The following is a 21,613-nucleotide window of genomic DNA, read 5'->3' as shown; positions in this document are numbered from 1 at the left end:
AGTTTTTAAGTGAAGGACTTTATTGCCCACCGGACGTTATATGAAACTGCATGAACAGTGACAAGAAAATAGTAAAGCTGTCAATTCAGTTCAGCCTTTTTCTTTCTGCCTTACTGAAACCATCTGCTCATACCATGAAACTGTTAAACGAAAACATTTCATTCTTAAACAAAGAGCAAAAAAATAATTCAACTAGTATTCTACTGGCCCCTGCTGGGGAACCTGGGAAATACACTTCAAATGCAATCACTTCTGTCAACTGCTTTTAAATGTTTTTTTTATATCATGTTATCAACCATTTCTATTCAATAATGCTGCTTCACATGGATGGTCAACTCACTGGTGAATCACACTGCTATGAGCACCTCTTGCAAACAGAAGCATGTGGTTTTTCTCTTTCTTTTTTAATGTCATCGTTATGCTCCTTTTCCAGACTGCCAAAAGTTCAGCAGCACATCAATGCCAATAAATCTTAAATAGATCTTAACACGTTGATATCTCTTACTTAATTTTGGTTTACTTCTAAATAGCAAGTAGAGCAATGACAATGCTAAAATAGCTTATCACAAAGTCAAATCAACAATCAAGATTTCATTTTAATTAAAATACTTTTTTTCTTCTTGCGTTGGGGTTGGCATGTAGTGGGAATCCTGTGAAAAATCACTGTATGGCTGCTGAATCCTAAGATCAATTTATGAGGAATACCAATTTATTCATTTTTATATATGTATATATATTTTTTAATTATTATTATTATTATTTTTTTTTTTTACCATGTACAAACTGTCATATTTTTCCTTGTTTGTTTTGCAGAAACTCCTACTAGAAGAGTTCATGTCCATTACAAGAGAACCTCTGAGCTATGGATTTGCCATCTTTTCACATCCCAAAATATTCAAAACAGACACAGATAAAGTACTTTGGTAATTCAGTGATGAAGGCCTTACCCACACTTTGAAGAAAGAACTCACTTATCCAGGTAGAACAGTCAAAATGCAGATTTAGATCAACAAATTGCAACTGATATTTAGAAGGTAAGTCCTAAAGAACAACTACAAAAATACCATATTCTTAAACTATTTTATCACCCACCAGAATAAGGAAACAGAGAACCCTCCCCAAACTAAAGGGCTGTCCTATCTTCAAAGCTGCTACTGTTAATCACAACAACACTGGGAATTAAGAACAAACAAACAAGCCACAAACAAATACTCACACCCTTGAACAACCTTATAGAAAATGTTCAAAATGTGGTCAAAGCAACCTTATGGAATACAAGTGAAGAAAAAGTATTCAAAGCCAACAATTGTAAAGTGAGGTATTGTTCTAAAAGAAAGCACAGACACACCAAACATTTTGCTTCAAAATGCTAAGATACAACCTGAAACAAAGAACTTATTCTTACAGAACATAAAGCTGAAGAATTGCAACTGAGGACATGGAAAATGGTGTCTCACCTTCCTTCTTTAGCCATTTCACGATATTTCCTTCTTCCATTGTAGGAGAAAGTGCAGGCATTAAAACTTTAATTGCAGGTGTACCTGTAAAATAAGAACATTGTTAAGATAATAAGAACAACAATCTAGACTTAATACCTTTCAAGCACAAATGAGGCTAAAAGCACACGAACCTGAAAGACAGCTGAACTAAATGCAATCATTAAGACAAAGTTCTTTTTCCAAAGCTTATTGTAAAGTCCTTTTTCCAAAGCATATACTTTAAATGCACTCCCAAGAACACCAAAGAAAACAAAATAAACTACAGAATCCATTACATAGAGAAAAGCCAACCTGAGAACGAAACCATACAACGTGTTAAGCAAAATGAGTTTTGTCTTTAGTAAAAATATGATATGGACACTGTAAGACTGATAAAGAAGGTACATCTGCTTAAGCTTTGAAGCAATTAGTTTTTAATGTAAGCTCCCCCCTCACAATTAAGAGGATGCATTATGAAAAATACACAAACTAGTATTTCAAATTTCAGTATAACCTGCTGAAAAATGCTGTGGTGAATTGAAGTGAAGCAGTTATAGAACTTTTGCCCAACAGAACTGTAAACAGAAGGAAATTGAAAGCTTGCTTAAAGCTCAAATTACACACTTCATCACGTGTAGATTGAAAAAGCAACCATAAAATATAAACACCCACTAGAAGAATAAGCAGCTATCATAAAGCTGTGAGTCTTTCTTCTTCCCCACTGAAATGCCACAAAATTCATAAGCTGAGGCAACTAACATCTCCTGCCTCTTGAGTATCGGATGCATACGTACTAAGTCAAAGCCTATTTTCATTATTTTTGTGTTTCCACATGTGGTCCTGCATATTCTTCACTCTGCTGCTGTGAGAGCTCCTCTGAGCAAAACCTTGGCTAAAATACCATGCTACAGCCTCTTATTCACTTCAGGCCATGTGAGCAAATGGAACAAGTCTCGAAGACAAGTAAGCAGGAAATGGTGTCTGAAAGTAAGGCCTGTCAGATATATGTAAGCCCAAAGAAGTGAAAAGAAATGTGCACACATGTATCTCAGTTCTTAAGAGAGGCCAATCTACACCACAAGAAACTGGATAGCTCCCTGATGTATGCTCCATCCAGAAATTCCTCGGTGTTATTTACTGGCTTTCCTTCCAAGTTATGCAGCAAAATCACAAACGCATGAGAACAGTATCGAGCATCTTCTGGTCAGTCTCAGAGTACTCATCTATCCTCACACTTCTTAAGCATGAAGACAGAGTGGTGGAACTGTAAGGAACATACCTAGCCAACTGCTAGACTAACTTCTGACACCTAAACAGAGGCTAAGGTACTTATAATTAGGACCATTGCTTTAATGCTGAACTGCAACATTAAAAGCGTGCCAAGACAAAGCACGTAACCTCATCCTCCTGAAGTTAAAAATTTGAAGCAATCAGAGTCCTGATTTGTAGAACCATAAGCATCAATGATTTTTTCTCAAAACCACCACAAACACTACGTGCTCCTCTTCTTTAATGCAGGTTGTGGAACTTTTTCCAGATGAAAGATTAAAGCACACTTTTTAAACTAACAAAGCTCCCATAATCCTAATACTCCAGGCAATGATGAGCCACCTCCTCCACCAATGAACTGTTCCAGTGTTTATTTACCCTTTTTGCTAAGAAATCCTATCTACTTCCTATCTGGAGTACCTCTCCTATAAGGAAAGGTTGAGGGAACCGGGCTTGGTTAGCCTGGAAAAGAGAAAGCTCTGGGGAGACTTTATCGTGGCCTTCTGATATTTGAAGGGAGCATATAAACTGGAGAATGACTGCTTATGAGAGTGACAGGAAAAGGGGGAATGGTTTCAAACTGAGACAGGGGAGGTTTAGGTTGGATATTAGGAGGAAGTTTTTCCACACAGAGGGTGGTGACACACTGGAACAGGTTGCCCAAGGAAGCTGTGGATGCCCCATCCCTGGAGGCATTCAAGGCCAGGCTGGATGTGGCTCTGGGCAGCCTGGTCTGCTGGTTGGAGACCCTGCACAGAGCAGGGGGGTTGAAACTCGATGATCTATGAAGTCCTTTTAAACCATTCTATGATTCTATGAAACTCTGCAGACTGAAGTTGCCTAACTTCAAATTTCAATGATTTTATCTTAGGCATCTGTTAAAAAGCTTGAAAGATGATTATAGAGATGTTTCTAATAGATAAGTGTCTGTATACACAGAGCAGCTAAATTCTTGGCCTTTTCTTGCCATGACACTGCCACCTCCTAGATGCAGCTTGCCAGCAGCTCACTGCAACACGCGGTCAGCTGGATTGGCTCAGTACGCCCATACACAGAGCCAAGTGGCATTGCACAGTGCCCAGTTGTATGTCACATAAGTGGGATTCTTTGGAACACAGAGCCCCACCAGGCAGCAAATTCCTTGGCCACACAGCATGCTGCCTCCCCCAACATTTGATCCAAGGCACCAGAGGAGCATTCTGACATACAGCTTGTAATAAATGGATATCATCATTCTGAACTTATAAGGATAGCCACAAGACCAAAAAAGTACAGTTCTTTAAGTACTATTTTGTGTAGTTTTCCAGTATCTGATCAATTTAAGGCCCAATTCTGAATTATTTATCTGAATCTGTATTCAATTAAACCACAAAAATGCACACACAAGAGGAACGTTGTATAAAAAGGCAAGAATCAATTCTGCTTCATATTCCCTTTTCTTTGTACCCAGTCAGCAGCATTAAGGTTTATCATAACTAGGAAGCAACAATATATCTCTCTCACATCTTGTCTTGCTTAGAGTAAGCAGAACAGCTTTAAAAACTTAGCAGGTATCCCTTTTTTCCCCATTATTGAGAATAAAAAGAGCAATAAAATAAATTTGGGGTTTCAAGACAAGAAGCCAGAAACAAAAATGCTTCTCATCATTTCTTCTGTGTCCTAAGAATTACCCTGGTTAAGATCTCAGAGAAGATAAAGATAGAAGGGAAACTTCAATTAATACACAATGTTTTAAGGGAATTAAAATTATCCACCTTCCTTCTTTAATTAATTAATATTAACATGTCCAATAAATCTGCCTTTGTCTGTCTCATTGCTACAGGACTATGAAAGAACTAATTACACTCATAAAAAGTATTAAACTGTAAATATTTCAGAGGTTGGGTAGAGTTAAAGAAATAAATGGTTTTCTCATTATTTATGGATACAAAGCATTTTTAATGCAAATTTTAAACAATGCAGCAACTATCTCGTAACCTCAGCAAGCATTAATGACCTGGCCATTTTATAATGCACCAAGAGCAGAAGGTGAGCTATTTATTTCCCACAGACATCATCACAATTAGGGTCATGCTGCCCATAACACTCGAACTGTAGAAATGAGCCCAGGGTGTATATATACAAATCACATATATATATATATAATATATATATAATCGTTGTGTTGTGGGTAACAGTGGCACTCTGTAACTGAATTATCTTTTTTTTTTTTTTAAAGTTTCTTTTTTGCAATCTCTTGTCTTGGTTCAATATACAAAAAAAAGAAATAAACGACATTGAGAATGTAAGCTATCCTCTGAATGCCTGTGTTCATACTATGTCTAGTTTTTTCCTAATACTGTAGGTTAAAACATGAGTTTACAATTTCGTTTATGCTCTGTACATTCACCATTCACTGAAATGTATTATGGATAACGGCCAATAGAAAACACATTACTTGAAAATGTACACAACATAAATAAATGCTCTCTTTCATTTTCCTAGCTTGACAGGTCAACTTTGACAACCAAATAAACAATAAATAAATAAATAAATCAAAAACAGTTTTGAAGTCATATCCCACAAAACTGTAGGATTATCTACAACTGTTAACCATGCTTCAAGGAAAAAGAAAAAGAAAGCATTCCATATTTCTAATGAGATTTAAAAAACATTTTAAAATACGATGGCTCAAACGCTTCAATTTAGTGAAGAGTTACCTGACCCGTTCCCCAAAATATGCTCCATCCCAAGGCATAAATACAAAACTGAGTAAAAATTTGGAGTACTTTAACATTTTCCCTGTTACATAACAAGCAGCTTTTGCAAACCATAGTCTCTTCCAATCAAGCTAGAAGACAAGACTTGGCAGCAAGCACATGTGATGCATTAGAAAAATAAACAGGAGACAAAGCAGAAGAAAGAATCCAAAAAATGAAGGCGCACTTGAAGTCTGAAAATTGGAAACTCATTTTCTATATTAATGTGCCCCACTGCAACAATGGTAACTGCAACTGAGGAGCAGCACTCAAACTTACTGTAGAAGGTATATGACTGCTTCTAATCAACAGAAACAAATACACACACCCCACCATCACAATTCTGCAATCCTATTTAGAAACCATAACAAGAAAATTTAAGTTTGTGAAAATTAATGCTGTGCTCCACTTTCTCTGAAGGCAGCAAAGCCCTGCAAGTTGCAGGTGACAAAGTTGATCATTTCTTGGGAGGTAGCTGACATTTTACTTCAAAACACAGAATATTACATTTATATGGAATTATGCAATGATTTCATTCTGCAAATAAACACCTGGCTGTAACATTCTGCAGCTTGTCCCCCCAGTTTAAAAAAAAATAAAAAAATTAAGTCTAAAAGACTGCTGATGTCACAGATGTTTTCTGTTAGATGGTTCACCTGAAAGCTTGACATGCCGCTTAAATTAGAAAACAACTGCCATATGGAAACATCTTGATCTACAGATGCATTCCAACAATAAAGAATTTAACAGACACATCACTGATCGCAATTTAAAAAGAAAACATGACTTGTTGATTAGTTGCCAAGGTATACAACATAAAGCAATCAGCTATTTAGAAAAACATTACAAACTTCTGATTACCTGCACCAAAGCTCAGAAAAATATCACAAAACCTAAAAAAGCAAAGAACTGAAAAGACTTTATCTATTTTTTTATTTTTGTCACTGGACAACTCTATGTATACTTGTATAAAGATTTGTAACAGGGAAGAGGTATCGTGGTAAACAAGCAGTTCATAAAGGTTGCAGTGGTTTCTCACTCCAACACACTACTCATTGATCTTTCACTTTCTTATGCGTACCATAAAAAGGTCAACAGTATTACCAGAGCAAAATGCTGTCCTCATCTAATCACGTTGTCACTGCAGACAAATGTGTTGGCCATGGTCTATCCAACAGCAAACCGCTTCCCTTCTCTCCCTCCATTCCATTTTATTTATTTATTTTTAAACTCATACCACCAATGAAACTTAAGGTCAGTTGCCAGGTTGCTTCTGCTGGCCTATCAAGTAAAAAAGACATTCCAGTTGCTTTCTGATGTTTGGATGACAGACATGGTCAACAAGTGCAATGAAAAAACTTCCCACAGAACACATTCACTAACAGTATTTTGGTGTCTTAAAAAAATTTCACAACTGTGAAATCAAAGCACTTTTTATGCGAAATCACTGCTTCTTTCACCTACAATGTATCACAGCTACAGAACCGCAGAGGTTGGAAAAGACCTCTGAGATCATCTAATCCAACCCTCACAACAGTTTTGCAAGGCAGTGAATCAATTACATTTCAAATTGTGCTAATTTAAGGAAAACTTATTAGCTTAGCCTTTCATGACTGCCTCTTGTCCTATGTTAACCTTAATATCAATCCACGAGACGTGAAAGCAGCTGTTCAGCCTTCTGACCACTTACTTACTCATGCTACCAACAGTGCTAATATTTATGATGCTGTTCAGTTATCCAGATTAGAGAATGGGTTTTGCTGGTAGTTAATCTTATCACAAGAAATACGATTTCATTCATGATAGCTCCCTGACCTGACTCATCACACAGCAATATAAATAACACTGACACTCAAAACACCCTGCAGAAGGCAGGACAGGACTCAATCCAGACTAAAGGAACTGCTAACTACAAATAAAGTACTTATGGCAAAGGAAAGGAAAAAGGAGGTGCAACTAAACTCCAATTTCTCCACCCCCAGCCTCACTGAACAATCCACTCCTTGTGTTCACTTGAGGCACATGCATATAGAGACATCTATGTTCACAGCCAGGTTCAGAAGTGCTGCAATTAAGGCTTCCTCTTCCACAGATACACAAGAACAGCAGCTACAAAAATGGTTACCCTTCAGAGCTATTTTAGTCACTTTCTGGTTAGTCATCAGGCATCCAAACAGGATACAGGTTAATTGTGCTATACAGCACGGTCCTTATAAGCACTCTGGAAATTAAATATTGTTGATCTTTCATTATTGGTGAGTAAAGAGTTCAGACAGTTCACACAATCTATTAAAGACAAGTGAGGCTCACTCACTTAAGAGAATTCAGAACACATGAAACCTCTCAGCTCTCATCACCATCTGCTAATTTTACTGCCATCAACTTTGTGTTGTCATAAACCAATTATCTGAGTTAAAGGCTTAGAAAACAACAATTTTTTTTCACGTAAGCAGTACTTCCTATTTTAAAGATAATTTTCTATGTAGCCAAGAATACAACTCTTAAAATATATCATCAATAAAAACGTTGCATCTAGGGATGAGATTTCTGCCTCCTCCTTTGTCCTTTACACCCTATACCAAATAAATGGAAGACAAGTCAGGAGATACCTATAATGGGCTGGTCGCTACAATCTGAGTACCTCCTATTTAAGCATATCCAACAAGACACCATTTCATTGTCCCTTGTCTGACCTCCTTTGTTATGGAACAAAGCTGGAACACTTCCAGCTTTGTCAAAACAAAATAAACAAAACCTGTGATGAACTGAGGACAAACACTTTAACATGTGCCACTCGTGAGGTATTTCGTAAATCCCCAAGCCAAACCCTCTGGTTAGCAAAGGTAAAAGACTTGCTACAATCTGACAGCAATGATAAAACTGAAGAATATAAAAAGATATTTTAAAATATTCTTTAAAAAGTAATAGTTCATACTTTTTTTCTTCCTTCTACAAAGAAAGTCCATCAACACCTTGTCTCCTCAGTTTACTGTACAGCTCCACAAGGTTACTACAGTGTCTATTACCTGCTGAAACTTCAGCGTAACATACACCAATTTGCAACTACAATTAAGCAGATCTACACCCTGGTGCTTTGACTACCTATAGATACAGCTGGAATGTCACATATCCCTGTTTATGGAGATACACAATGCAATCAAGGAGATAAAACAGAGCAATGCTGTTCAAACCACTGAAAGTTTTCCCCCAGTAATACATCCATTTGTATTTCACTGCTTATCTCTTACAAATAATTACGTTCTGGTTATTCCTTCTGTTACACAGCCAATACATTTCAATTGAATTGTTTGACAATTTATTATGTCTTTAACAACTCCCACTCGTCTGAGTTCTCTCCCATCAGTCCGTACCCCTTCCTGATGTACAGCATTCAAAACTACAGCAAAGCCTTGGCTGAGGTATTATCGGTACAAAGTAGAGTGGCAGAAGAATTAGCATATGCCCTCCAGATGATACTCCTGGCTCATCAACCCAGTATAACTTTTGCCATGTGACGATGATTCGCTCACATTCTGTTTGCAAAAGCCTTGACTTCCTAATGCAGGATTATGACCTAGGAAACTACCACATCCCATCCTATTATACTAGGTGTTTATTCTTACTGTTATTCACATAACTCACTGCAATTAGTTTGATGTCTAATTATGTCTTCAAGTCATATTTGGATTGACAAACGTTTTTCAGACCTCTAACAAAAACAGCATTTAAAACTCAGCATCAGGCACAAGTCCTGAAAGGGTCTTGAAGGATCTCAGATAAACATCCTTCCAGTTAGGACAGCCAACTGCAATAACTCCTCACCTTCCTTCACAGTTTGAACAACTCTATACAAATTTTTTGAGATCATGTTTCCTTTATAGGAAAAAAGATTGGAAAAAATAAAAACCACAAAAATACGATAGCATGCCAAAGCCTTACAAAATCAATCTGCAACACAGATAGCACCGTTACACCTGACAAAAGCAAATCTGAGTGCCTGATGAAACAAAGTTTTCCTAAGCCTTCTATCTCATAATTTATTCAGATGGTTGCTTAACTGCAAGCTCTGAAAACAAACAAACAAAAAGTTCAGGAAGGTACTTTCATGTAGTTGTTTTTTGTTTGTTTTTTTTTAAATACAGATCAGGAAGATAATGAAGATGTCTTTCTGCTGTCCCTCCATCTCATCTGTTCTGCGTAATGCAGCTGATAGCTCCAACACTAATTTGCGTGAATGACACCTAACGTGTCTGAAGTTATTCTCTGAATAACTTGCATTCTTCAGTGAAAGCTCAACCAAAAACCAGCAGCAATACAAACTTGGATGTTGGTGTATTCTGTTGCGTAACAGACTAGGCCTTATTTCTCATACTAACTTATAGATTATTTCTCCAATACTCCTGCAAGATTACAATTGCATCATTTTATGCCATGATTTTTTCACTTCTGTCCCTACATTCTCACTGCTGGTAATTTCATTTGAATTGTGCTGTATGCTTTCTTGCTTCCTCTTTCAAATGCATTGATGAGTTTTCTTGGAAACTGACCTTTGCTTTCCCTCCTCATCTGACATCCTTTTTTCAAACATTCATACATTTATATGCTACGTACACATTTACATTTTAACTTCTGGATATGATGGGTGTTAACCTTCCATCCCAGATATCACACATGTACAAAAAAACATATTTGTACTCCTACAAGAGTAAGAAAACATTATCTAGAATAATACATACACTTGCAGTCTGCTGAATGAGAATAAGCAGAACTATTTCAAAGGAAATTGAAGAACTGAAGGTGTGTTCTTTAGAATGTGACACCAAACTAACAGAGAAGCTCAGCACGGCAGCCCTCACCTGGCTGAGAAGCCAAGAAGCTGCCTCTGAAATTAAGTAGAGCATTTCAATGCTACACCTTAAGTTTGGCCTTTCAAATTACACAAAATGTTTGAACTTCTTCAGAGGCCCATCCTCACACCTTAGAGAGCAGGAGAAATGAACATGTAAGAACAATTAGTAATAAAACCGAAGAGAAATAATTCCGAGAGAGAAACCCGACAGACTAAAAGAATTAACATTTGACGAACAACAACCAGCTTTGGGCCAAAAACAGGAGCAAGGTTACCAAAAAGCACTCGTGCTTTGGACCTGCGGAGACCGAGGCAGCAGCGCCCAGCCCGGCAGGCCCACCTCCAAGGCCTCCCGTTCAATGTGCCGTGGGACGGAACTGCTCCTTTCGTCCTGCGTTCACCCCCCGGGCCTCACAGCCCCACACACCGGTAGCACCGGTCCGGTCCAACAAGGTTGCACGGCTCCAGCCCACCGAGGCTCCCCTCTGCCCACACAGCGGCAGGCCGGTCGCAGCCCAGCACTCACCCAGCAGCTCCTGCGTGCCGTGCAGGAGCCTCCAGCCTCCCCGGGAGGGCAGGGCCAGCCCAGCGCCCGGCACGGGCCGCCCGCCTCGCAGCAACCTCAGCACCCCGGCGCCGCCGCTCCGCCACCAGGAGGCCGCCATCTTGCCTCGCCCTCGCCGCCGTCGCGGGGCTGCCCCTAGCGCTGCCTGACTGCGGGCGTTCGGGATTACGGCCGGCTCCGCGCGGGGAGCGCCGGGCAGGCAGCGCCGCGGCACGCCTCCCGGCGGCAGGACCCAGCGCACGACGGCGCCATGGCTGCCGCCAACGGTCCCGGCCTCCAGCTCGCCGACGGCCGTGACGCGGCGCAGGTAACGAAGGGGTAGCCGTGCTACCGCGCGCCGTACGGCTGTGACAGGCCGGCTGCGGTAGCAGCGCTTGGTCCAGAACGAGCCAGGCCTTAGGAAGACGTGTCCTAAAAGAAAAGACGGTCTTCTTGTAATTAAAGTCATAAATAACACCGTCGTGCTGAAGTATGACTATTGCCCGTTCAAACTGAGTTTCAGATTGTAAATTCTTAGTTTTCTGATGGCTTTTAATGTGTCATTTTTTTTCAATTTGTTTTTAGGATAAGTTACATCCAAGAAATCTTATCCCTGAACTTTGTAGGCTGTTCTATGGTTTAGGCTGGGTAACGGGAACTGGTGGAGGAATCAGCCTGAAACACGGGTAAGTAAAGGTAGAAGAGCAACAAACTGCACGGCCTTTAAAGGTCCTCTCCAACTCAGATCATTCCATGACGTTTGCAGAGAAAGCTTGGCTGTAATTGGTGAGGAGAGTTCTGTTCTGTGGCAGATGTCTGAAAGTCAAAAACTAGTGAAGAAGATAAAAGGGGAAATGAACGCTGCTGCAGATTTAAAGCAAAGAAGGGAAGGTGTTTGGCCTAAATTAATCATTGAGGTTCTTTCAATGGAGAAAGAGAGTCAAGTTAAGAGAGTACCTTATTTCTATCCTTCTTCTGTCTCTAAGGTAAACTACTTGCTTTTAAGGAGTGATTCATTTTCCCCTTTTCATTCCACTGACTGTGGAATCTAGATTGGATTACACAAAAAGCTTTCAGTGATAATATGAGATTAATCCCACCCTGTATTTGTTGCAGACAAGGCATTTCCTACAATAAAGAAAGTACTATTCTACTGAGATAATTTCTAAGGAGTTGTTATTGACATAATTGAAGTGGCACCCGCACAGCAAAACAATTTTTGGTGTATATCTGAGAAGCACCACTTTGCTCTTTAACTGTTCATTACTCCTGTTTATACTTTCAAAGCTTCTAATGGAAACAGAACCCCTGCTAGTGGCTGCTGAAGAAAAGAAAGAAACCTTCACTCTGCAAAATACTTTTCAGTGTCTGTCACTGCCCAGTCATGGACACTGTAAACTTGAAAGTTTCTGATCTCTCATTTTTCTGACATACAGTTGCATGCAGTGTATGTTAAAAAAAGAAACAACACAGCTATTACTTTTCACATATATACATATATCTGAAATAAAAGCTCCAAACGCCAATATTTGTGATATTCTAATGGCTTTGTGCAATTCACTTCACTTCCCTGCATAGTTTTGCAAAAAAACAGCAGTAAGTAATCAAAGGAGTGACAAGAGGATTGATTCTTGGTTTTAAAGTTCTTCATCTATAGAAAGATCTACATAACAATTTCTTACCAGAGGCAGAATATAGGCTGTTTTCTCTGTTGTTTCTATGTAATTCTTGTTCATTTTGACAAGACACATGGTTTCAGCAGAGAATACACTGATGTAGTAGTACAGTTTTCTTCAACAGTTCTATCACTTCGTAGCTCAGACTACATATTTGAGTAGCTTCCAGTACATCTTACGTGGTAGCTAATAATTGTAATCTGAATGACTGTACTCATTTTTATACCTGCATTAGTGTTAGGTATGTTTCAGAATGAACAGCCATGAGTCAAAGAGCAAGTAGACTAGCCTAGAATTGTTCCATAAGAACAAGTGAAGTTCTAGCAGCTAGTTATATCTTACGTCCTGATCAACATTACTGACTGCACTCTTCATTGGAGCTACTCAGGGTGAAGATGCCAAGATGTGGGATAGCATTATTAAAATTGGATCTAGAATTCTTTGTCAGCTGTCCTGTTTCACTTCTTCTGAATGATAAATTTCTAGACGAGAGAAAAATATTTAAACATCTCACACTTCTCGAGAGATACACCTGTAACTTGACTAATTATTCACTAGATGTCTCTGTGCTCCTGAATTTGAAGCATTGCTCGGTAAACGATTAAGTACAAGATAGCAATCTGATTTTCTTTGTTGTTATTGAAAATATTTCAGTTGCCACTTTAAGGTTATTTAAATTTAAATCAATATTTTTATGGGTTTTGATCGTGTAGACATTGGAAGAAAGGATATACTTCTACTTGAATTTGTCACTTAATTGCACTGAGTGATGTTTTTTAATCAATGCAAATGAACACTCAAATGCATTTTGTAGCCATATGTAGATTAGGCAGTTAGAACAAAAATGAAAGTATTTACATTGTATAATACAAGAGACAGTTGATACTGTTTATAGGTAGTCTGTGGATTTTTAAGTAGCAGTTTTGCCACAGGTGTCTGTGTCTGCTTGCAATTTATTTTGTTCTCTTTGTTTTTTCTTCAGAATTCCGGGGGCCGAGTTTGAGATTATTACAGGGGAAGGTTTTGTGTTTTCCTTTACAGAGAAAACAAAGTTGCATTTTCTGCATCTATTTTGAATCTCTTGTCAAGTTGAAAGCACTGTTTGATATCCCTTTAAGCTCTTATGTGATCCATCTGCATTTAAAAAAAAAAACAAAACAAAAGCAAAAGACAACCCCATCTACCTGTGACCACATATTTGGAAGAGTGATAAATTTGTTATCACAGTTTAGATTTGCTATTTCTTTTCCAGTGAATCTAGAGCTCTAATGCTCATGCTGTTAGAAAGACGTGGTTTTTAATATTTTACCTATCTTCAAATTTTCTTAGGAATGAAATCTATATTGCTCCGTCAGGAGTCCAGAAGGAAAGAATACAGGTATGTTTAACTTTATTTCTACCTTAGAGCTTATCTTCAGATGGGTAAAACTACTTATGCTTAGTGTTTTATTTTTCCTTACATAGAGTAAGGCTTACAATACTATCGTCTGCATTGCTGAAATAACTGAATTTCTTCTCTTAAGTACTCAGCTACCAAAGCAAGCCTGTGGCCAGCATGGCTTAAAGCAAAGTTTGACTGAAAGTTACTTTAGATTAGCTTTTTTCTTTTTACAAGATTAAATGGCTTTCTAGCTATCTGAGTTTCAAGTTACTGTAGTACACACATATTATGCTTTAACACCTCTTTTCTGTTTCTTGTCATTTGAGTGATCGGAAATCTTTTCTCTTGGTCTTCTTAGTAAATAAAGGCTTTCTCCAAGAAAAGGTGATGTTGGCTGTTTTATGTCTTTCCTTTCCTGGAACTGCAAAACCCCTAAAATATAAGTGGAGGGGAAAATGGTAAATGATAACTATTTTATGACAATAGGAAGAATTGTTTACAGCTCTGAGGGGAAATACAAGGAAATGTGAAAGGAATCTTTTTGCCTATAGAAACTTGAAGTTTTGCGTAGTGCTTGCTAGCCACATTAGCAAATAAGACAGGAAAAGGCATAATATGGCAAGGCTGTGATGTCTTGCTCTTTTTTGGCAGCAGCAGTGGATTGAGCATAATGAGTAAGGAGATCTCTTGCAACTGTATTTTCTGTTATTTCTTTAAAATGAGACTGTTTTATTTCTGCTGTAGACAATTCAATAGCTATAGCTTTTTAATACAAAGGAAACATTTCTGTAAAGCTACTTTTTTTTTTTTTTTTTTTGTAAGTTACTACTTTTTCTCTTGAGCTTTTGATGGTCTGTTATTTAGATATAGGCAATCTCCTTTCTTAGAAAGTTTTAGTTTTAGTACTCCTCAGCAGCAGTACTAAAAGACAGTACCAAATGTTCATTTACCTTAGACAGCAATGATAATTAGTGTTAGTGGGTAGAATGAACATAGCGTACTACAGAATTTTTACGAAGTTGAAATTGCATTCTATATTAAATATGTTGTGTTTCTGTATGTATATATCTCCTTAGAAGGAAAATGAAACTCTTCAGGTCATCACAGGTAAAAATAATTTCTCTGATACAGCCAGAAGATATGTTTGTTTGTGACATGAACGAGCAGGACATCAGTGGTCCCCCAGCACACAAGAAACTAAAGAAAAGCCAGTGCACACCTCTTTTTATGAATGCCTACACTATGAGAGGTATGTGGCAAATCTTTTTGCTTTACTGTTGACTGAAAAGCTGTATATACATTGTCAACAAAATTAAAATTCAGTACCAGATTCTTTAAACATAAAAGTCACAGTGAAAAAGACACGAGCCTGTGAAATAAATAAATTTGTACAGGCACACATACAATAGAATGTAATCCATAGTAACATCTGTAAGCCACTTCTACAGCTTCTTACATAGCTGCACCTGAGATCATCTTTTCGGCACTGATTTTTATCCCAGTCTATTAATAATTTGTTGGAGGGAATGGGAAGTCTTTGACATGGCTTGGCTATTGTGAAAGGTTCTAAATTATTAAGTGAACAAAATATGAATCTTTTCTTTAGTGCCAGTTTCCAGTTGAGCATCATTTTCCTTTTCTGGTGTCAGAGATGTTAAAGAAGGCTCATTTCGTGCAATTCCTTGATATGTTTAGGTAGCAACACGGCTTGCAGTCCCACTTTGGGAAAAGCTGTTGGAGGTACTTGAGCTGCAAATGATCTGTACACCTGCATTGAGTGGAATGTCTGCAGATTGACAGCAGTAGAGATATTTTTCTATTGTGGAAGATTTACATGTGTTACTTTTAAAAGGATTTAAGGAGGCTCATCTAGTCTTCCTGCATAAGAAACTTCTCTACGTACCTGAGGAAAATTCATATTTTTGGCAACACTGCAGCCACGTTCGTAGAGTTAATTACAATTATTTAATGTCTTTCCATCATGGTACAAGCAGATAATTTTTTTTGCTTGTTTTTTTTCAGAGAATCAATGGATAATTGAGAAATACTGCTTGCATAAAGTAGGAGTATCTAACTGTTACAAATAAGTTTGGGAAGTCTTCAGAATCACGGATTTCTGATAAAATTATTATTAGAGTGTTTTCGTTTTTATAGCAATTTAAAAAAAAAACAAAAACTATACAAGGAGTGTTTCTCCTTGCTTTTGTGCAAATGGTTTTTCTCCTGAAATTTGTCACTAAGTAAAAGTTGGCACTGCTGTCCTAAAATAATCTGTAATTACCCTTTATAGATGAGCAATTATTTCCTACCTTTATTAAGGCTGCTGTGCATTTTTTCTTCTGATACAGTAGATCACCATTTGCTAAGATGCCTAGCCAAAGAAAATGAATCAAATGCAGTGATGTTTTTTTTCTTAATAAATGCCTTTCACATATATATGTATATATTTTCTCTTTATAGGAGCAGGTGCAGTGATACATACTCATTCCAAGGCTGCTGTTATGGCTACCCTTCTTTACCCAGGGAGTGAGTTCACTATTACCCATCAGGAGATGATAAAAGGAATCCAGAAGTGTTCTTCAGGAGGCTATTACCGGTACATTTTTAAGAGCAGAGATGTGCTATTTGATTGCTTGTTTGCAGCAAAACAGATGATAAGTAATTTGAGTTATGTGTGTTCAAGTGTATAATATAAAGTATTATAAATGAGTAGTAACAAGACCTCTGGAATAAATCAATCACTGTCTTCCCCTACAAAGGTCTCAAGCCTATAGAAGAGATCTGAGATAAAATCTTGCCAAGTCAAAGTTACTGCGGTCCACTGAGCTGTAGAAACAAACTAAATAAAGAGCCAGGTCTTGACAAATATCTCAAGAACAGAGTTGTTAACACATCTATACAATGTTAAACTGAAACTGTATCCAGCCAACATTAGCCTGAATTGATAAAGTGCAACTGTGTTTGGGTGGACTTCACATATCATTGCCTGTGCTAGTTTACAGCAAGTTAAGAGAGTTGAGGATTTCAGATTTTACTTGACGGACTTTTCTGAAAGAAAAATCAGAATAAACAGCTCATTAAAGATAATGTTATTACTTTCCAAGGATGAGCTCTGAGGTAAGTGCTGAGTTATTCCAAATTATGTGTGATGGCTTGTTTTGAGGACTCCACCCACAGTGTTGAATTGAGACCAGCAAACATCTTTTATATAATATGTGACAATTAGATGAAAAATTGAAATGCTAAATTCTTTCCACTTTTTGATGTAAATTTTTGTAAATAACAATTGCCCTTTGGCAAGGGAGCAAACAGTGTGTTTGGCATGTGATTTTATGCCTGGACATATTTTATTTGGAGTTTTGGTTGACTTGCCAGCTTTACCTTCTTGTTAGCATTAGCATTTGTGTTTTTCATGTGGCATAGCTTCCTAGTAAAAACATCCCTTATACTGGAACTGTCTGACACTGGTTTGGGAAAAAAAGCGACACCAACAGTTTCCTTTTTTTGGATTTGTATTGTGAATTTCCAAAATTCCTGTATGTTAGTCAGGAAACACTGTATTTATTGCATTCCGTATCTACAAATTGTCCTGTGTCATCCTGCTGTCATATCAGAAAAAAAGAAAATTAAAAAATCAAAGCTCCAGATTACATGTTTGCTAAGTTCATATGCATCCATCCAAGATTCCATTGCCTTGTCTCACACCAGACTGCACACTGAATTCAAAGGAGATTCTGGAAGCAATCTGTTATGGGTAGGATAATCAGAAGTATTTCCTGGCCTAAATATGATCCCTGAATAATTTTACCTTTGGCTTCTATAGAATTAAATCTGTAGTAAACAGCTTTCAAAATCTCAGACTGTCTCAAAGTATTTTATATGAACTTTTGTCTCAATGCAGGCTCCTTATGTTTCAGTAAAATATTTTTTTATCTCTACAGTTTAACTCCTTCAGAGTCTTCTGTGGGTTTTATTATTATAGCTAACGATTCTTACAAAAAAAGGTTATGATTAGGAATCAATTTGTGATGTTTGTACTTGCTTCCAGACTAATGTCTGAGTACAGAGTGAAAACTAGGAAACCAATCCCTTAGTTGAAATGTCCTAACTGGTAGCACTCACTCCAAATCTAAATTTAATGACTAGTATATATGAGAGACAAGTAAAAAGATGAAGTAAACCTACAAACAATTTTCTTTCCTCACTAATTTATACACTTCTTTGGGAAAAGCATCAGCATTGAAAACTGTAAGACATGAGACCTCTACATTTTGTAAATATTTAATACGAGGTACAGGCTATATTAATTCTACCATTGCTTCCCCTCTGTGTTTTTTTATAAGTTCTGCTAGCATCCACTCTTGAAATATCAACGAGATCTCAATGATAAATCCGAATGTGAACTGGGGACTTATTAAAAACTATTTAAACAAGTTTCTGCCAGTGTTAATTAAGGTTCAAACAATGCCAAATATCCCAATCTCCTTCACAAGAAACTCTTAGGCAAGTTCCACTGAGGAACATGCATCATCTTGTCTTTGGAACTGGGGTTCTCAGGCTTTCTTAAGATCACATGTAGCCCACCAACCACTCTATCAGAGAAGAATTTATTTTTCATGTGTTGACACTTACTTTCTATTTATATGCCTTAGAAGGACAATCTTTTTTTTCCAGGGGCTTTTTGGACTACCTAAATTCAATTTTTTCTGCTCTCCAGCAAACAGTTTTGTTTCCTTCTTTGTGATATGATTCTTTTGAATAATTTAATCTGAGATCAAGCTTGTACGCGATGCCAATACAGGATGAAGAAAGTCTGAAAAAGTTGCAAAGGGACCTAACTACAAAGTGATGATACGTGAACAAACAACTGTATCTAATACATTAAAGTGTTATTTTCTTTTTGTGCCTCAAGTATGGTTCAGATACTGCCAGCAGGTCATGAAAGTGGGATACATTCCTGAATTCTTTTACTGCAGTGTGACTCACAAGAGAGGCTTAAAAATCTCTAGCGCTGAGAATCTGTTAATACCTTGATGCAGAGGAGAAGCTCTTTCTAATGGAAGAGTTGAGGTATAAGATAGATCTCTTCCAAACATTTCGTTTCATGTTTAAGATATATTTAAATCTATTTTTCTCTTAGATACGATGACACACTGGTGGTTCCCATTATTGAGAATACACCGGAAGAGAAGGATCTCAAAGAAAGAATGGCAAAAGCAATGGAAGAATACCCAGATTCCTGTGCTGTTTTGGTCAGACGTCATGGAGTTTATGTATGGGGAGAAACATGGGAAAAAGCCAAAACAATGTGAGTACAATTAAGGAACATAGTGTATTTTACCATTATACCTCAATATTTGATTGATTGCTGTTTTGTTTATCTCCGACCATTGTCAGTGATTCAGAATATTCATAAACTTTTTGGCCTCATTGAATTTATGGCTTCACTAGGTTCATCCATTATTTCACTGTTTGATTTTTCTTTCCAGTCTATTCTGAATGATAGAATTCACAGCATTTTCTTTTCACATGGACAAGTATGAAACTTTAAGACATTCTCTGCTTGTATATGACACCTGCCAATACTGTTCATACAGTTTTCTCTAGTCCCTTTTTTTTGTGGTTAGGGAGGAGGTACAGGGGCATTGGAAATTACATTCTTCATTTACTACTGAAAGTGCAACACATCAGGATCATGTAGCTGAAATGCTGGGCACTAGGGTGTCCTTCCTGATATTTCATACAGCTGCAATGGAAATGAATGATAACAGCTATCCAGTCAGACTGTCACATTGATGATGTACAGCTCAAGGAAGATAACTGTTATCACAAAAAGCAGTAAGACTTGAATGAATTGAACCTAACTTTACTCTTCACCTATTTTTCCTTTTAATTCTAGGTGTGAATGTTACGACTACCTATTTGATATTGCAGTGCAGATGAAGCAGCATGGGCTAGATCCTTCAAAACATCCAGCAGGAGAAAATGGGATCTTGTGAATGACAGCAGCATTCAGGTGTGAGTTTATCTGTAGAAATTATCTGTTTGCAGGGAAAGACTATAGATAACGCCATCTGTTCCGTCTGCTTTCCCACTCGATTACCAGAACGGAAACTTCTCCCTGCTCTGTTACCATTGTAGTTGTGTCCACACCCGAAATCATGCTTCCTTACCATCCAGTGCACTGAAAGGATATATATTAAGTATGTCCTGTGCCTATTTTAACACTTAGGTACAGCTCGGAGTGCAATTACCTTTCAAAACCAAGGTAGATCAAGCATTATCAGAATGAAAACAGTGAAAGAAAAGGACCTCATCCTAATATGCTAATTTTTACAGAGATGTCTGAACACATGCTTCTGTTCCTCAGCTTGCAGTATCAAGTTCTTGTTTCAGTCTTTTCTCAGTGGTGCTACTTATTTGGTGTAGTTTTCTGCTCTTGAGCAGAAATTCCTTGTTGCAATTTGAATAAGCTGAATTAATTAGTATCATATTCATACCAAGTGATGCAAACTGTGAATTTCTTTTTTCTAATGCAGCAATGATCAGTGTTTTCAAGGTTTTCATAACCAGTATTTTTAAGTAAAAGAATATATGCAATATGATCAGGCAGTATTTTATGTAATTGAAGGAGAAGGCACTCTGAAGCTATTGCCACATAAGCTTTTTACAGCACAGTAGGGCAAAACACAGTGGTAGCACAATATTTCAGAGTTTGGCATCCCTCTTCTTGTAAATCTAAGCAAGCTTAAAGATACTGCTACTAAGATTATAAAGGAGTCCTGGACCAAAGTAGTGGTCTGAACAGAAAGGACTAACCCATTGCACAGAGTTGACCCATCAGATAATTCTCTCTGCCCACTGTGTTTGCATCAGAAGAGATGAAAAATGGGTGCTTAGGCAGTGTGAGCATTAAACAGCCACGTACTCAGGGCACTAGCTGTTATGCCCACGCCAGAGGAGGAAGCAGTGGGACAGAACGCTTACTGTCAAATGAGTCCTTGTGCGAACAGGTATTTGGAGTGCTGCCACTGCATGCAGGGACATCTGCCTACCACACCTGCACAGAGCTGCCCCATGGCCTCTGAGAAAAGTTCTAAAATTGCTCTTCAGCAGAATTAATTTTCCTTTGCCCATTTCTTATGGCTAAATACCTAATTTTAGAGTATAGAAACATTAATGTTGAAAAAGGGTGCTAAGATCGCCCAGTCCAACCTTTGACCTTTCATCACCATGATCATTAAACCACACAAATCTTTGTTTATATCTTGTTTTCCCTACACAGATTTCTTCTTATGTGATCATGAGAGTTCCAGTTTCCACCTCGCACTGTTGAAGCCAGAAGGGGGTGCTGTTGTATTCAGCTGAATTGACAGATGTTGGCAGCCAATTTTGACCAGCGTATCAAAGAAGAAAAAGAGTTAAAACAAAGAGATCCTGCACAATCTTTGCTGTTTATGAGTACTGGCAAAAGCTACTTCAGGAGGAATGAAAATTCACATTCAAATTGCTACAGAGAACTAATGTGACATATTGCTTGCGTGATTTAAAAATTAGTATTTTAACAAATTTGCATTTGCTGATCCTGCTGTACTGCTGCATCGTTTGACTTGTTATAGATCTGAATTTCTGAAAGATAAAGCAGTCCTTATACGTTGGAAGGATATGAGGACCTCCT

General features: G+C 37.7%; 2 protein-coding genes across 2 annotated transcripts in view; one reads left to right on the top strand and one right to left on the bottom strand.

Moving 5' to 3' along the window:
- PDHX (pyruvate dehydrogenase complex component X) overlaps positions 1-10,999 on the bottom strand; it is a gene marked incomplete at both ends in the record, with an annotated part of 37,455 nt that extends 26,456 nt beyond the window's left edge. The window contains 2 exons of the mRNA XM_079537098.1: positions 1,458-1,541; positions 10,861-10,999. Coding sequence (XP_079393224.1) covers positions 1,458-1,541; positions 10,861-10,999 — 223 coding nt within the window. The remainder of the gene's footprint in view (positions 1-1,457; positions 1,542-10,860) is intronic.
- A 150-nt stretch (positions 11,000-11,149) lies between these two features.
- Positions 11,150-19,934, top strand: APIP (APAF1 interacting protein; the record flags this gene model as incomplete). Its single annotated transcript, XM_079537333.1, has 7 exons — positions 11,150-11,206; positions 11,464-11,564; positions 13,884-13,932; positions 15,067-15,184; positions 16,396-16,531; positions 19,076-19,243; positions 19,835-19,934. 7 exons carry the CDS (start codon positions 11,150-11,152, stop codon positions 19,932-19,934), a joined length of 729 nt encoding a protein of 242 aa, XP_079393459.1.
- Positions 19,935-21,613: the final 1,679 nt, after the last annotated feature.

Source organism: Tetrao urogallus, assembly GCF_951394365.1.
Source record: "Tetrao urogallus genome assembly, chromosome: 6".
NCBI classification, from domain to species: Eukaryota; Metazoa; Chordata; class Aves; order Galliformes; family Phasianidae; genus Tetrao; species Tetrao urogallus.
The sequence above is the reverse complement of the archived record's forward strand: the minus strand, read 5'-3'. Positions and strand labels throughout refer to the sequence as shown.